Raw genomic sequence first — 18,499 nt, forward strand, 5'->3', positions numbered from 1 at the left:
ATATAATCAGAAAGATTGGTTAATGCATTACGGGGCTGGCCTCCCTCTGGGGGATCCCAGGGTGGGGGGCCGACTTCTAGGGTATACCCAGGAATGGTTGAGGACCACTTCCGATGCCTGAGTACGGTACGTTGTCACTCTGAGGTTACGCTGTATCCTTCAAGAATCGTCCTCCTCATCGATTTTGCCGAACATACGTCCTTTCGGATCAGGTGAAGGCAAAAACTCTTCATTCGGTGGTACAGTCCCTCCTGGACACAGGAGTGGTAGTACAGGTGCCTCTGGCTCAGAGAGGCAAGGGGTACTATTCACCTCTGTTCCTAGTCCCGAAACAGATTGGGTCATCCCGGCCCATTCTCAACCTCAAGTCCTTGAACAAATTTGTTAGGGTCTCCAAGTTTCGTATGGAACCTCTTCGCTCTATTGTTCTGGCCTTGGGACCTGGGGATTATATGGTCTCCCTGGACAATATATGCACAAATCCAGGAAATTCCAAAGGGTTCACATACTTTTCTTGTAACTGTGTGTAGATAGATAGATATATGTAGATAAATAGAATGGGGGTACGGCGACTAGTGTAGTTAAATATAAATAAAATGTGTGACTACTAAAATGGAATGGAACTTAAAAACCAGCATAAATATAAAAAAGGAGCATAAGTATAAAAAATGTATAAATTTAATGAGAGTACAGAAATAAAAACGGATTATTTAAAAAAATATATAAATATTGTATAGAACCTAAAAAAGCATAACAAGCTTCTAATGGAGTACACAAATTATATTAAAGGATTAGCAATGAATACTGAGTCAGAATGGTATATTAAGGTTGAGAACTTATCTCAGTGCAAAGATGGAGGTCTATTAAGGGGACTTGCTTTTGAATCAGTTACGACATCTCCCCATCTGATTGTGAGTACGAGCCGTTAACCCAGGCACACATTTTCAAATACAGCAGAACCAGGTGGGGAGATTTTCCAAATAGTGTCAAAATGTAGATTTTTTGCTAAAGAACATACAGTATATCTTCAGGGATAACCGAGACCATAACATCCACTTCATCACAAGGAGCTCAATTTTAGGAGCGTATCCTCAAAAACAGTGTGTGTGTGTGTGTGTGTGTGTGTGTATCTATATATATATATATATATATATATATATGTATGTATGTATGTGTGTGTGTATGTATGTATATATATATATATATATATATATATATATATATATATAGGAATTCCAAGGTCCGGCACTCCCCACTTAAAAATAAACTTGAGCCGGTGCCCTCACAATGAGAAGTATAGGACAAGCGCAGGTGCGGCACTCAGGCATAAGAACAGCGAAAATAACAGGCGGAGGCTGTATTAATTAATCATCAACGTTTCAATGTCTGAAAATATTGTCATCAGGACCCTGATGACAATATTTTCAGATATTGAAACGTTGATGATTAATTATTACAGCCTCCGCCTGTTATTTTCGCTGTTCTAATGCCTGAGTGCCGCACCTGCGCTTGTCATATATATATATATATATATATATATATATATATTCTAAAATATATTAAAGAAATCTTTGCGGAGCGCACTTAATTGATGGATAATTCAATTTGTTGGATATGAACCAAGGCTGACTTTAATAGTTCCTTAATACACATACACCCAAATATTAAAAACATCTTTTTATTAAAATATTTCTCTGACGTCCTAGTGGATGCTGGGAACTCCGTAAGGACCATGGGGAATAGCGGGCTCCGAAGGAGGCTGGGCACTCTAGAAAGATTTAGGACTACCTGGTGTGCACTGGCTCCTCCCACTATGACCCTCCTCCAAGCCTCAGTTAGATTTCGTGCCCAGCCGAGGTTGGATGCACACTAGGGGCTCTCCTGAGCCCTTAGAAAGAAAGTATAATTTTAGGTTTTTTATTTTCAGTGAGACCTTCTGGCAACAGGCTCACTGCAGCGAGGGACTAAGGGGAGAAGAAGCGAACTCGCCTGCTTGCAGCCGGATTGGGCTTCTTAGGCTACTGGACACCATTAGCTCCAGAGGGATCGACCGCAGGCCCAGTCCTTGGTGTTCGGTCCCGGAGCCGCGCCGCCGTCCCCCTTACAGAGCCAGAAGCAAGAAGAGGTCCGGAAAATCGGCGGCAGAAGACATCAGTCTTCACCAAGGTAGCGCACAGCACTGCAGCTGTGCGCCATTGCTCCTCATGCACACTTCACACTCCGGTCACTGAGGGTGCAGGGCGCTTGGGGGGGGGCGCCCTGAGCTGCAATAAAAACACCTTGGCTGCCAAAAATACGACAATATATAGCCCTAGAGGCTATATATGTGGTAAATTCCCCTGCCAGAATCCAGAAAAAAGCGGGAGAATAGGCCGCGGAAAAGGGGCGGAGCTATCTCCCTCAGACACACTGGCGCCATTTCTCCTTCACAGATCCGCTGGAAGGAAGCTCCCTGGCTCTCCCCTGCAGTCTACACTTCAGAACAGGGTAAAAACAGAGAGGGGGGGCACTAAATTTGGGCGCAATACATATATAATAAAAAGCAGCTATAGGGGACATAACTTAGTTAGTCCCTGCATTATATAGCGCTCTGGTGTGTGCTGGCATACTCTCACTCTGTCCCCCCAAAGGGCTTTTGTGGGTCCTGTCCTCATTCGGAGCATTCCTTGTGTGTGTGCGGTGTGTCGGTACGGCTGTGTCGACATGTTTGATGAGGATAATGATGTGGAGGCGGAGCAGATGCCTTTAGAAGGGATGTCACCCCCTGCGGGGCAGACACCTGAGTGGATGGGCTTATGGAAAGTAATGAGTGCACGTATAGACTCCTTATATAAGAAAATCGACGACATGCCAAATGTGGGACAGCCGACTTCTCAGCTCGTGCCTGCCCAGGCGTCGCATGGGTCGTCAGGGGCTCTAAAACGCCCGCTACCTCAAGCAGACCCAGATGTCGACACGGATACTGACACCAGTGTCGACGACGATGAGTCAAACCTGATGCCCACTAAGGCCATTCACTGTATGATTGAGGCAATGAAAGAGGTGTTAAACATTTCTGATATAACTACTGGTACCACTAAAAAGGGTATTATGTTTGGAGAGAAAAAACTACCCGTAGTTTCTCTATCGTCCTAGTGGATGCTGGGGTTCCTGAAAGGACCATGGGGAATAGCGGCTCCGCAGGAGACAGGGCACAAAAGTAAAGCTTTCCGATCAGGTGGTGTGCACTGGCTCCTCCCCCTATGACCCTCCTCCAAGCCAGTTAGATTTTTGTGCCCGGCCGAGAAGGGTGCAATCTAGGTGGCTCTCCTAAAGAGCTGCTTAGAAAAGTTTAGCTTAGGTTTTTTATTTTACAGTGAGTCCTGCTGGCAACAGGATCACTGCAACGAGGGACTTAGGGGAGAAGAAGTGAACTCACCTGCGTGCAGGATGGATTGGCTTCTTGGCTACTGGACATCAGCTCCAGAGGGACGATCACAGGTACAGCCTGGATGGTCACCGGAGCCTTGCCGCCGGCCCCCTTGCAGATGCTGAAGTAAGAAGAGGTCCAGAATCGGCGGCAGAAGACTCCTCAGTCTTCTAAAGGTAGCGCACAGCACTGCAGCTGTGCGCCATTTTCCTCTCAGCACACTTCACACGGCAGTCACTGAGGGTGCAGGGCGCTGGGAGGGGGGCGCCCTGGGAGGCAAATGAATACCTATTTTGGCTAAAAATACCTCACATATAGCCTCCGGAGGCTATATGGAGATATTTAACCCCTGCCAGAATCCGTTAAGAGCGGGAGACGAGGCCGCCGAAAAAGGGGCGGGGCCTATCTCCTCAGCACACAGCGCCATTTTCCCTCACAGAAAGGCTGGAGGTAAGGCTCCCAGGCTCTCCCCTGCACTGCACTACAGAAACAGGGTTAAAACAGAGAGGGGGGGCACTAATTTGGCGTTAGAAATAATAAAAAAGATGCTATAAGGGAAAACACTTATATAAGGTTGTCCCTATATAATTATAGCGTTTTTGGTGTGTGCTGGTAAACTCTCCCTCTGTCTCTCCAAAGGGCTAGTGGGTCCTGTCCTCTATCAGAGCATTCCCTGTGTGTGTGTGCTGTGTGTCGGTACGTGTGTGTCGACATGTATGAGGACGATGTTGGTGAGGAGGCGGAGCAATTGCCTGTAATGGTGATGTCACTCTCTAGGGAGTCGACACCGGAATGGATGGCTTATTTAGGGAATTACGTGATAATGTCAACACGCTGCAAGGTCGGTTGACGACATGAGACGGCCGACAAACAATTAGTACCGGTCCAGACGTCTCAAAAACACCGTCAGGGGTTTTAAAACGCCCGTTTACTTTAGTCGGTCGACACAGACACAGACAGGGACACTGAATCCAGTGTCGACGGTGAATAAACAAACGTATTCCTTATTAGGGCCACACGTTAAAGGCAATGAAGGAGGTGTTACATATTTCTGATACTACAAGTACCACAAAAGAGGGTATTATGTGGGATGTGAAAAAACTACCGTAGTTTTTCCTGAATCAGATAAATTAAATAAAGTGTGTGATGATGCGTGGGTTCCCCCCGATAGAAAATTATGGGCGGTATACCCTTTCCCGCCAGAAGTTAGGGCGCGTTGGGAAACACCCCTTAGGGTGGATAAGGCGCTCACACGCTTATCAAAACAAGTGGCGGTACCTTCTATAGATAGGGCCGTCCTCAAGGACCAGCTGACAGGAGGCTGGTAAATATCATAAACAGTATATACACACATACTGGTGTTATACTGCGACCAGTGATCGCCTCAGCCTGGATGTGCAGAGCTGGGGTGGCTTGGTCGGATTCCCTGACTAAAAATATTGATACCCTTGACAGGGACAGTATTTTATTGACTATAGAGCATTTAAAGGATGCATTTCTATATATGCGAGATGCACAGAGGGATATTTGCACTCTGGCATCAAGAGTAAATGCGATGTCCATATCTGCCAGAAGATGTTATGGACACGACAGTGGTCAGGTGATGCAGATTCCAAACGGCACAAAGGTGTATTGCCGTATAAAGGAAGAGGAGTTATTTGGGGTCGGTCCATCGGACCTGGTGGCCACGGCAACTGCTGGAAAATCCGCCGTTTTTACCCTAAGTCACATCTCTGCAGAAAAAGACACCGTCTTTTCAGCCTCAGTCCTTTCGTCCCTATAAGATCATATCTGCCCAGGGATAGAGGAAAGGGAAGAAGACTGCAGCAGGCAGCCCATTCCCAGGAACAGAAGCGTTCCACCGCTTCTGACAAGTTCTCAGCATGGCGCTGAGACCGTACAGGACCCCTGGATCCTACAAGTAGTATCCCAGGGGTACAGATTGGAATGTCGAGACGTTTCCCCTTCGCAGGCTCCTGAAGTCTGCTTTACCAAGGTCTCCCTCCGACAAGGAGGCAGTATGGGAAAAAATTCACAAGCTGTATTCCCAGCAGGTGATAATTAAATTACCCCTCCTACTACAAGAAAAGGGGTATTATTCCACACTATATTGTGGTACTGAAGCCAGAAGGCTAGGTGAGACTTATTCTAAAAAATTTTTTGAACACTTACAAAGGTTCAAATCAAGATGGAGTCACTCAGAGCAGTGATAACGAACCAGGAAGAAGGGGACTATATAGTGTCCCGGGACATCAGGGATGCTTACCTCTATGTCCCAAATTTGCCCTTCTCACTAAGGGTACCTCAGGTTCGTGGTGCAGAACTGTCACTATCAGTTTCAGACGCTGCCGTTTGGATTGTCCACGGCACCCCGGGTCTTTACCAAGGTAATGGCCGAAATGATGATTCTTCTTCGAAGAAAAGGCGTCTTAATTATCCCTTACTTGGACGATCTCCTGATAAGGGCATAGTCCAGGGAACAGTTGGAGGTCGGAGTAGCACTATCTCGGATACTGCTACAACAGCACGGGTGGATTCTAAATATTCCAAAATCGCAGCTGATCCCGACGACACGTCTGCTGTGCCTAGGGATGATTCTGGACACAGTCCAGAAAAAGGTGTTTCTCCCGGAAGAGAAAGCCAGGGAGTTATCCGAGCTAGTCAGGAACCTCCTAAAAACAGTGCATCATTGCACAAGGGTCCTGGTAAAAATGGTGGCTTCCTACGAAGCAATTCCATTCGGCAGATTTCACGCAAGAATTTTTCAGTGGGATCTGCTGGACAAATGGTCCGGATCGCATCTTCAGATGCATCAGCGGATAACCCTATATCCAAGGACAAGGGTGTCTCTCCTGTGGTGGTTATAGAGTGCTCATCTTCTAGAGGGCCGCAGATTCGGCATTCAGGATTGGATGCTGGTGACCACGGAGCCCAGCCCGAGAGGCTGGGGAGCAGTCACACAGGGAAAAAATTTCCAGGGAGTGTGATCAAGTCTGGAGACTTTTCTCCACATAAATATACTGGAGCTAAGGGTAAATTTATAATGCTCTAAGCTTAGCAAGACCTCTGCTTCAAGGTCAGCCGGTATTGATCCAGTGGGAAAAACATCACGGCAGTCGCCCACGTAAACAGACAGGGCGACACAAGAAGCAGGAGGGCAATGGCAAAAACTGCAAGGACTTTTCGCTGGGCGGAAAATCATGTGATAGCACTGTCAGCAGTGTTTCATCCCGGGAATGGAAACTGGGAAGCAGACTTCCTCAGCAGGCACGACCTCCACCCGGGAGAGTGGAAACTTCATCGGGAAGTTTTTTCCACATGATTGTAAACCGTTGGGAAATACCAAAGGTGGACATGATGGCGTCCCGTCTGAACAAAAAACGGGACAGGTATTGCGCCAGGTCAAGAGACCCTCAGGCAATAGCTGTGGACGTTCTGGTAACACCGTGGGTGTACCAGTCGGTGTATGTGTTCCCTCCTCTGCTTCTCATACCTAAGGTGCTGAGAATTATAAGACGTAGAGGAGTAAGAACTATACTCATGGCTCCGGATTGGCCAAGAAGGACTTGGTACCCGGAACTTCAAGAGATGCTTACAGAGGTCTTATGGCCTCTGCCGCTAAGAAGGGACTTGCTTCAGCAAGTACCATGTCTGTTCCAAGACTTACCGCAGCTGCGTTTGTCGGCATGGCGGTGGAAAGCCGGATCCTAAGGGAAAAAGGCATTCCGGAAGAGGTCATTCCTACCCTGGTCAAAGCCAGAAAGGAGGTGACCGCACAACATTATCACCACATGTGGCGAAAATATGTTGCGTGGTGTGAGGCCAGGAAGGCCCCACAAAGAAATTTCAACTCGGTCGTTTCCTGCATTTCCTGCAAACAGGAGTGTCTATGGGCCTCAAATTGGGGTCCATTAAGGTTCAAATTTCGGCCCTGTCGATTTTCTTCCAGAAAGAATTGGCTTCAGTTCCTGAAGTCCAGAAGTTTGTCAAGGGAGTATTGCATATACAACCCCCTTTTGTGCCTCCAGTGGCACTGTGGGATCTCAACGTAGTTCTGGGATTCCTCAAAACACATTGGTTTAAAACCAGTCAAATCTGTGGATTTGAAGCATCTCACATGAAAAGTGACCATGCTCTTGGCCCTGGCCTGGACCAGGCGAGTTTCAAATTGGTGGTTTTTTCTCAAAAAAGCCCATATCTGTTTGTCCATTCGGACAGGGCAGAGCTGCGGACTCGTCCCCAGTTCTCTCCCTAAGGTGGTGTCAGTGTTTCACCTGAACCAGCTTGTTGTGGTGCCTTGCACCTACTAGGGACTTGGAGGACTCCAAGTTGCTAGATGTTGTCAGGGCCCTGAAAATATGTTCCAGGACGGCTGGAGTCAGGAAAACTGACTTGCTGTTATCCTGTATGCACCCAACAAACTGGGTGCTCTTGCTTCTAAGCAGACTATTGCTAGTTGGATGTGTAATACAATTCAGCTTGCACATTCTGTGGCAGGCCTGCCACAGCCAAAATATGTAAATGCCCATTCCACAAGGAAGGTGGGCTCATCTTGGGCGGCTGCCCGAGGGGTCTCGGCTTTACAACTTTGCCGAGCAGCTACTTGGTCAGGGGCAAACACGTTTGCTAAATTCTACAAATTTGATACCCTGGCTAAGGAGGACCTGGAGTTCTCTCATTCGGTGCTGCAGAGTCATCCGCACTCTCCCGCCTGTTTGGGAGCTTTGGTATAATCCCCATGGTCCTTTCAGGAACCCCAGCATCCACTAGGACGATAGAGAAAATAAGAATTTACTTACCGATAATTCTATTTCTCGGAGTCCGTAGTGGATGCTGGGCGCCCATCCCAAGTGCGGATTATCTGCAATACTTGTACAGTACATAGTTACAAAAATCGGGTTATTATTGTTGTGAGCCATCTTTTCAGAGGCTCCGCTGTTATCATACTGTTAACTGGGTTTAGATCACAAGTTGTACGGTGTGATTGGTGTGGCTGGTATGAGTCTTACCCGGGATTCAAAATTCCTCCCTTATTGTGTACGCTCGTCCGGGCACAGTACCTAACTGGCTTGGAGGAAGGTCATAGGGGGAGGAGCCAGTGCACACCACCTGATCGGAAAGCTTTACTTTTGTGCCCTGTCTCCTGCGGAGCCGCTATTCCCCATGGTCCTTTCAGGAACCCCAGCATCCACTACGGACTCCGAGAAATAGAATTATCGGTAAGTAAATTCTTATTTTTTCCCCCATCAGATGAATTAAATGAAGTGTGTGAAGAAGCGTGGGCTTTCCCTGATAAAAAATTGGTAATTCCTAAGAAGGTACTAATGGCGTTCCCTTTCCCGCCAGAGGATAGGTCACGTTGGGAAACACCCCCTAGAGTGGATAAAGCGCTCACACGTTTGTCTAAAAAGGTGGCACTACCGTCTCCGGATACGGCCGCCCTCAAGGAACCTGCTGATAGAAAGCAGGAGGCGATCCTGAAGTCTGTATATACACACACAGGCATTATACTTAGGCCAGCTATTGCGTCAGCTTGGATGTGCAGTGCTGCCGCTGCGTGGTCAGATAAACTGTCAGAAAATATTGACACATTAGACAGAGACACGATCCTGTTAACCATAGACCATATAAAAGACTCAGTCTTATATATGAGAGATGCACAAAGGGAAATCTGCCGATTGGCATCTAAAGTAAGTGCATTGTCCATTTCTGCTAGGAGAGGCTTATGGACTCGCCAGTGGACAGGAGATGCAGATTCAAAAAAGCACATGGAAGTGTTACCATATAAGGGTGAGGAATTATTTGGGGATGGTCTCTCGGACCTAGTTTCCACAGCAACGTCTGGGAAGTCAGCATTTTTACCCCATGTCCCCTCACAGCCTAAGAAGGCGCCGTTTTATCAGGTTCAGTCCTTTCGGACCCAGAAAAACAGGCGTGGAAAAGGCGGGTCCTTTCTGTCCAGAGGCAGAGGTAGGGGAAAAAGACTGCAACAAACAGCAGGTTCCCAGGAGCAAAAGTCCTCCCCCGCTTCTTCTTCCAAGTCCGCCGCATGACGGTGGGGCTCCACAGGCGGAGCCAGGTACGGTGGGGGGCCGTCTCAAGAATTTCAGCGATCAGTGGGCTCGCTCACAGGTGGATCCCTGGATCCTTCAAATAGTATCTCAGGGGTACAAACTGGAATTCGAGGCGTCTCCACCCCACCGGTTCCTAAAATCTGCCTTGCCGATTGCTCCCTCAGACAGGGAGGCGGTGCTAGCGGCAATTCACAAGCTGTATTCCCAGCAGGTGATAATCAAGGTACCCCTACTTCAACAAGGCCGGGGTTACTATTCCACACTATTTGTGGTACCGAAACCGGACGGTTCGGTGAGACCCATTTTAAATTTGAAATCCTTGAACACATACATAAAAAAATTCAAGTTCAAGATGGAATCGCTCAGGGCGGTTATTGCGAGCCTGGACGAGGGGGATTACATGGTATCCCTGGACATCAAGGATGCTTGCTTGCATGTCCCCATTTACCATCCTCACCAGGAGTACCTCAGATTTGTGGTACAGGATTGCCATTACCAATTCCAGACGCTGCCGTTTGGACTGTCCACGGCACCGAGGGTATTTACCAAGGTGATGGCGGAAAAAAGGGAGTTTTAATTATCCCGTACTTGGACGATCTCCTAATAAAAGCGAGGTCCAAGGAACAGTTGTTATTGGGAGTAGCACTATCTCAGGAGGTGCTGCACCAGCACGGCTGGATTCTGAATATCCCAAAGTCACAGCTGGTTCCGACGACACGACTACTGTTCCTGGGTATGATTCTGGATACAGTCCAGAAAAAAGTGTTTCTCCCGGAGGAGAAAGCCAGGGAGTTGTCATCTCTAGTCAGAGACCTCCTGAAACTAAAACAGGTATCAGTGCATCGCTGCACGCGGGTCTTGGGAAAGATGGTGGCTTCTTACGAAGCAATTCCCTTCGGCAGGTTCCATGCCAGAATCTTTCAGTGGGACCTGTTGGACCAGTGGTCCGGATCGCATCTTCAGATGCATCGCTTGATAACCCTGTCTCCAAGAACCAGGGTGTCGCTACTGTGGTGGATGCAGAGTGCCCATCTTCTAGAGGGCCGCAGGTTCGGCATACAGGACTGGGTCCTGGTGACCACGGATGCCAGCCTTCGAGGCTGGGGGGCAGTCACACAGGGAAGAAACTTCCAAGGACTATGGTCTAGTCAGGAGACTTCCCTTCACATAAATATTCTGGAACTAAGGGCCATCTACAATGCCCTAAGTCAAGCAAAATCCCTGCTACTACAACAGCCGGTGCTGATCCAGTCAGACAACATCACGGCAGTCGCCCATGTAAATCGACAGGGCGGCACAAGAAGCAGGATGGCGATGGCGGAAGCCACAAGAATTCTCCGATGGGCGGAGAATCATGTACTAGCACTGTCAGCAGTGTTCATTCCGGGAGTGGACAACTGGGAAGCAGACTTCCTCAGCAGACACGACCTCTACCCGGGAGAGTGGGGTCTTCATCCAGAAGTCTTCCAGATGCTGGTAAACCGTTGGGAAAAACCACAGGTGGACATGATGGCGTCCCGCCTCAACAAAAAGTTAAAAAGATATTGCGCCAGGTCAAGGGACCCTCAGGCGATAGCTGTGGACGCTCTAGTGACACCGTGGGTGTACCAGTCGGTTTATGTGTTCCCTCCTCTGCCTCTCATACCAAAGGTATTGAGAATAATAAGAAAGCGAGGAGTAAACACCATTCTCGTGGTTCCGGATTGGCCAAGACGAGCGTGGTACCCGGAACTTCAAGAGATGCTCTCAGAGGACCCGTGGCCTCTACCGCTCAGACAGGACCTGCTACAACAGGGGCCCTGTCTGTTCCAAGACTTACCGCGGCTGCGTTTGACGGCATGGCGGTTGAACACCGGATCCTAAAGGAAAAGGGTATTCCGGAAGAAGTCATTCCTACGCTTATTAAGGCCAGGAAAGATGTTACGGCAAAGCATTATCACCGCATATGGCGGAAATATGTTGCATGGTGCGAGGCCAAAAAGGCCCCAACAGAGGAATTTCAACTAGGTCGATTTCTGCATTTCCTGCAAGCAGGAGTGAATATGGGCCTAAAACTAGGCTCCATTAAAGTACAGATCTCGGCTCTGTCGATTTTCTTTCAAAAAGAACTAGCTTCAGTACCTGAAGTTCAGACATTTGTGAAAGGAGTGCTGCATATTCAGCCCCCATTTGTGCCTCCTGTGGCACCTTGGGATCTCAACTTGATGTTGAGTTTCTTCAAATCACATTGGTTTGAGCCACTAAAAACCGTGGATCTGAAATATCTCACGTGGAAAGTGGTCATGTTACTGGCCTTGGCTTCAGCCAGGCGAGTGTCAGAATTGGCGGCTTTATCATGTAAAAGCCCTTATCTGATTTTCCATATGGATAGGGCAGAATTGAGGACTCGTCCCCAGTTTCTCCCTAAGGTGGTGTCAGCGTTTCACCTGAACCAGCCTATTGTGGTGCCTGCGGCTACTAAGGATTTGGAGGACTCCAAGTTGCTAGACGTTGTCAGGGCCCTGAAAATATATGTTTCCAGGACGGCTGGAGTCAGAAAATCTGACTCGCTGTTTATCCTGTATGCACCCAACAAGCTGGGTGCTCCTGCTTCTAAGCAGTCTATTGCTCGCTGGATTTGTAGTACAATTCAGCTTGCACATTCTGTGGCAGGCCTGCCACAGCCAAAATCTGTGAATGCCCATTCCACAAGGAAGGTGGGCTCATCTTGGGCGGCTGCCCGAGGGGTCTCGGCTTTACAACTTTGCCGAGCAGCTACTTGGTCAGGGGCAAACACGTTTGCAAAATTCTACAAATTTGATACCCTGGCTGAGGAGGACCTGGAGTTCTCTCATTCGGTGCTGCAGAGTCATCCGCACTCTCCCGCCCGTTTGGGAGCTTTGGTATAATCCCCATGGTCCTTACGGAGTTCCCAGCATCCACTAGGACGTCAGAGAAAATAAGAATTTACTCACCGGTAATTCTATTTCTCGTAGTCCGTAGTGGATGCTGGGCGCCCATCCCAAGTGCGGATTGTCTGCAATACTTGTAAATAGTTATTGTTAACTAAAGGGTTATTGTTGAGCCATCTGTTGAGAGGCTCAGTTGTTTTCATACTGTCAAACTGGATATAGTATCACGAGTTGTACGGTGTGATTGGTGTGGCTGGTAAGAGTCTTACCCGGGATTCTAAATCCTTCCTTATTATGTCTGCTCGTCCGGGCACGGTGTCCTAACTGAGGCTTGGAGGAGGGTCATAGTGGGAGGAGCCAGTGCACACCAGGTAGTCCTAAATCTTTCTAGAGTGCCCAGCCTCCTTCGGAGCCCGCTATTCCCCATGGTCCTTACGGAGTTCCCAGCATCCACTACGGACTACGGGAAATAGAATTACCGGTGAGTAAATTCTTATTTAATGACATATTTAAATATCTGTTTCTATAATCATTGTTTTATTAAAAAAAAATATGTAAATCACTGAAAAACCATATGTTTGTACAGTTTTTCTTCATACAATTAAAAAAAAAATTGTCCCCCCCCCAACGCGTTTCATCTTATGGTGACTTCTTCAGGGGTGTTTAATTTATAGGTAAATGGTAATCTTGTTATGATGCCAGGACCATTTAGAATGATTTTCCTTCTTAAAAGGTGACGTAATATATGAAACCATACGCAAGGCAAATTATTTTACTAGAAAACATATTTAAAGTAGTCTTGGCTAATTTCCACAGCCTAATGGCAATTTCAGCTGGATTCTCTATTTGTTAGATTCTGAAGATAAAAATTCAGATTAAGTTAAAATCTATCTGTTGTCAGATTATTTTGGTCTTTTCCAGCAGCAATCCTACACCTCTGTGTGCTGTGGGATCCAAAAGTGGAGTCCACTCCACTTTTGGATCCCACAGCACACAGAGGTGTAGGAGGGTTCAGGTCCAGGGGGGCAGGACACCCCAGAGCCACCCAGCCAGACAACTCCAGGGCATCGCAAGAGTGATACAAATAAAGGGTTAAAGAAGTAGGAGCAGCTGCTGCTGCATGTGTGAGTGATGTGAGGAGTAAAAGAAAATGATGTGAAAGTGTTACATATATATAAAACAAACTATAAGTGCCATAGTGTATTGAAATAGTGTTAGATTGCGATGCCCCGGGGACGTCCAGCCACGGCAGGCCCAGGGAGCCCCGCACCCCAGAGAATCCCCCCTGATATTGACTATGATAGTAAACAAATGTAGGAGTCTTACCTCAGTGTGCTCACTCCACATATGTAAGTCAGAGTGCTGGGCTATCTAATTAAAATCAGTGAGGGGTGGGTGGGGCAGGGTGCTAAACTAGGCTGAAGGTGTCCCATGCCTTCAGATATGTATGAATACATAGAATCAGTTACGAAAAGAGGGGGGCCCTAGTTTGCACACCATAATTAAGTAATGAGGTGCTACTCTGCTTTAGACTTGATACAGTATACAATATAGTATAGAAATCACTGAAAGATACTGGGGCAAGGAAGGAGATGCATTATGTACCATGCAGAAGCTAGTTTATTAGATGCTTGTCTCGACCTAACTTAGAAGGGACTTAAGCTATTTTTTACGACTGCAATAAGGTGCTGAATTATCAGGTAACTTCTACCATTACTTTATTACATGCAGATTTCAGATAATATTGAATATGTTTCTTATACCTTTTAGTCTATTGTTCCTTCTAGGCTGTTTCAGCAGGGTGCTGCACCCTGCCCATTTTTGAAATGTGAAACAGCAACCTGCCCTTTTTCAGTGCACCCTGCAGGACCATAAATCGCCCCCTTGTATACAGAATGCAACAGTCAGAGTGCATTTTACAATGTTGTCGTCTACTCCTGCCAACTTCTGACATTGGAACCCAATTTCTATCCTAAGTGTGTGTATACACGGTGAGATTTTTTCTTCCGATTCTGACTATATAGTCAAAATCGGAAGAAAAGTTAGTGCAGATCGCAAGGTGACAGTCACCTTGTGATCCCGATTCGATGCCGATGCGCGGTCCCGTGCTGCCGGCATCGAAATAAAAGACTGTGCAGGCAAGTCAATTTTGACTATCTCTATAGAAAAGCCACCCAGCCAAAAATTGACACAAAGCCACCCAAAATTGACACTTAGCCAAAATCGCACATAGCCAGTATCGCAAGCACACTCATTATGTGCTTGCGATACTGACTATGGGAGTCATTCCGAGTTGTTCGCTCGTTGCCGATTTTCGCTATGCTGCGATTTGTTGCAAACCGCGCATGCGCAAGGCACGCAGGGCGCATGCGCTTAGTTATTTAACTAAAAACTTAGCAGATTTGCTGTGGATTCTGCTGCGCTTTTCAGTCGCACTGCTGATCAGTGAATGATTGACAGGAAAGGGGCATTTCTGGGAGGTAACTGAGCGTTTTCCCGGCGTTTGCAAAAAAACGCAGGCGTGTCAGGGAAAAATGCGGGAGTGTCTGGAGAAACGGGGGAGTGGCTGGCCGAACGCAGGGCGTGTTTGTGACGTCAAACCAGGAACTAAACGGACTGAGCTGATCGCAATCTGTGAGTAGGTCTGGAGCTACTCAGAAACGGCAAAGAATTATTTAGTAGCAGTTCTGCTAATCTTTCGTTCGCTATTCTGCTAAGCTTAGATACACTCCCAGAGGGCGGCGGCCTAGCGTGTGCAATGCTGCTAAAAACAGCTAGCGAGCGAACAACTCGGAATGAGGGCCCATGTGCCGACCCGGCCCCTGTCGCATAGTGAGAATCGGGCATAGCCCGAATCTCACCATGTGTACACACCATTAGCCAACTGGATGGCAGAGGAGGAACTGGAAATAACACAGCACTCAGATAAAGAGGGAAAGAACAGGGTAAGCAGTGAGCAGGTACTGCTTACAGTATTTCCCTAGTAGAACAGACTTATTTTTTTCCTATATATTTTAACCCATTGTTTTAACTTTTCTGTTTTATAACACATACGGATTATAACTACTTCAGAACTGGAAAAGACATTTATATTATGTACTTATGTATATGCTACAGCCGATCTTTCAAGAAGATTGGACATATACAGTATGTTTCTCAGTACAGATGTTAGGTGTCTTATATGTATGCATGGGTATATGATTTACTAAGGGCAAAATATATGTACAAAAACTATAAACATATGCGCTATGCTTTGTGCCCAAAGCGTCACATCAAAAATGTGACCTTCAAAATAAAAATGTGCCCTCTTCAATGCTCAGCACCCTGCCCTAAAAAAATCCTAGAGTGAACACTATAGTCCATTTAGTAAGTAGTTTTTAACAAACATTTCTGTCTGGTTTTAAAAATATGACGTGTTTTTTTTATCCATTTACTTCATGGATTTATTTTACCATTGTAGTGTTTGTGTCCTTACACCACTCTGAATGCAGGCAGTGATAGTTACAGCACGTACTGCTGCAGGGCCCCACGCTCTTGCCCTTGCTGCCAATGATAGGGTGAACGCTTTGCATGCCACCCATTAGGAAATCACAAAGCATTATTGTTATTTCGGCGCTTTGCAGAAGCTGCGCATTGCACATTCCACTGACAGGCTCCTACTGTTGGCATAATGACGTGATCTCTCCTGCCATAATGGAAATTCTTATGTGCCAGTAAAGGCCATTTACAATCACTTCCCATCAGTGTGGATACTTTGCAATGTACACATGAGCTTATATTATCACCGTTCATTTCTGCAAGTCAAAAATGTACATTGTGTTCTTCCTTTTTGCTTCTTATTTATGCCTTCGTCTGTCTCTAAGCCAATCCAATGCAAGTCATCGAAACGCCAGAGCTGAATATAATAAAATTGTTCTTGTACATATTTGTAGTTTCTGCACTTGTAAATAGCACATAATGTTGCCAAGAACTTGGTAAATGTCGTTGAAAATGACATTTGTAACCAGTTCTATTGAGAAATGATTTCATTGTGTAGCTGTTGGCTTCTGTCTGCATTATGTAAAAAAAAAAAAAAAAAATGCTAATCTTAACTTAAATGAAAATTTGTAGTGCTGACAAAGGCTGATTAATAGTATTTGGACAAATTAAACTAATAATGAAAAGTATCATCGTTCTTGTACCTTTTGACATGTTATATGGGCTTATGTTGCCCTCATTGGGCCTAATTCAGAGTTGATCGCAACAGCAAATTTGTTAGCAGTTGGGTAAAACCATGTGCACTGCAGGGGGGGGGCAGATATAACATGTGCGGAGAGAGTTAGATTTGGGTGGGGTGTGTTCAAACTGAAATCTAAATTGCAGTGTAAAAATAAAGCAGCCAGTATTTACCCTGCACAGAAACAAAATAACCCACCCAAATCTAACTCTCTCTGCACGTGTTATTTCTGCCACACCTGCAGTGCACATGGTTTTGCACAACTGCTAACACATTTTCTGCTGCGATCAACTCTTTATTACCCCCTATGTACGCTGTAGTAACTAGTTATTGGTAATTTTAGGCTCTTAAGGCTAAATGGAATAGTTTGTGAGTTGCAGCAAGTGCCAAGATTTTGGCCCTTGCAAGGGAAACCAATGTGATCAAGTTATGATTAATATGGCTTTAACAATGTGAATATTGTTGAAACAGTTATGCATTAATGGCAGATTATTTTATATATCCTTTTTTGTGAATAAATATTTTTTTCTAGTCCAGGGAATTTTATAGTTGTGCATTAACATTCAGCACCTTATGGGGTATATATTTAAATATTCAATTCCCTCACACGTATCCCTTGCCCTAGGCCATGCCCCCAGAGATATTGTATTGTTAGAGCATTATCACACCCGTAAAAAGACATAGGGGTACATTTACTGAAATGCAGGTTTATAGAAGTGTAACTGTTGCCCATAGCAACCAATCAAATTTTACTTATTTATCTAGCATGTTCTAGAAGCTAATAGCGCAATTCTGACTGGTTGATGTGAGTGACATCTCCACTTACGGTAAACCCGCACTTTAGTAAATATACCCCATAGAGTGTATGAGTAAGAGACAGGAAACAATGGCAGTACACTATATTGTGAGCTATGCAAGCAGACTTTTATGAAAGAAAGTAGATAAATGTATTTTACTATACTTTTATTCTGCATTTCTGTTGTGGTTTTATGACTTATTTGCAAATACAAAAATGTTGATATTTATTTTCTGTAGCCGTGGACATGGGAAGAAGATAAATTATTGAAAACAGGAGTGAAAAAATACGGTGTAGGACAGTGGCGTAAAATACTTGTTCATTATAAATTCAACAACCGTACAGGAGTTATGCTGAAAGATCGGTGGCGGACAATGAAGAAGTTAAACATAGTCGATGATGAGTGATGTTTTCATAGCAACTCATAAACCCAGACCCAGCATTCGGTATATATTAAATGTGCGCACTTTTTTTTGTGTTTTTAAACCTGTAAAAATATATATATATAATTATTTTTTTTACGGTAAATAAACAGTATTAATATCAGCGTGTTGCAGATGTTTCATCCAAAGGCTCTTTGTGGATTACTTACCAACATGATCACGGAGGCCTGATTCAGGCTTGCACACCATTCTGAATGCGTAAGGATTTTACATCTTTAGAGTCGCACGCATCTCTGTTGCAGCTAATTGGGCATTACTGTATGGCAACTAGAGATGTCCAGGTGCAGGTTTACTCTGATCTCAAAATGGCATCTTATTGGCTAGCCGGCTGTCATGTGTATTGGCTAGCCAATAAGTAAAAATACGGATAATTCCAAGCTTAATTTAGCTTTAGAAACTGAGTTAATCAGAAACCTGCACATCTCTAGTGGCAATGGGACATTTGCTCATATGAGAAGCGTGCTGTGGGTGTGTAGAAAGCGTTGCAGGTAATTCTGAAGTGACTGTATGAAAAGAAAGATTGTCCGACTTTTGTTGGAACTCCTGCATGGACAATAGGAATGGTGCACATGCAGATAGTAGTGATGGCTGCTTTCTCAAGTGGATGGGGGGCAGTCTGATCAGCTCTGAATAAAGGTGAATGTTCACATGGATTTCTGATAGATGGAAA

The 18,499-nt window shown here is 45.8% G+C and overlaps 1 protein-coding gene across 2 annotated transcripts in view; it reads left to right on the plus strand.

Moving 5' to 3' along the window:
- The window catches only part of TERF1 (telomeric repeat binding factor 1), a 192,452-nt gene extending 174,520 nt beyond the window's left edge, over window positions 1-17,932 (plus strand). For both annotated transcript variants that reach the window (XM_063923917.1, XM_063923918.1), the window contains exon 13: window positions 17,626-17,932. In XM_063923917.1, the coding sequence (XP_063779987.1) occupies window positions 17,626-17,793 (168 nt within the window). In that variant the 3' untranslated portion in view covers window positions 17,794-17,932. The remainder of the gene's footprint in view (window positions 1-17,625) is intronic.
- The last annotated feature ends 567 nt before the right edge of the window (window positions 17,933-18,499 follow it).

This window comes from Pseudophryne corroboree, chromosome 5 (genome assembly GCF_028390025.1).
Source record: "Pseudophryne corroboree isolate aPseCor3 chromosome 5, aPseCor3.hap2, whole genome shotgun sequence".
NCBI classification, from domain to species: domain Eukaryota; kingdom Metazoa; phylum Chordata; class Amphibia; order Anura; family Myobatrachidae; genus Pseudophryne; species Pseudophryne corroboree.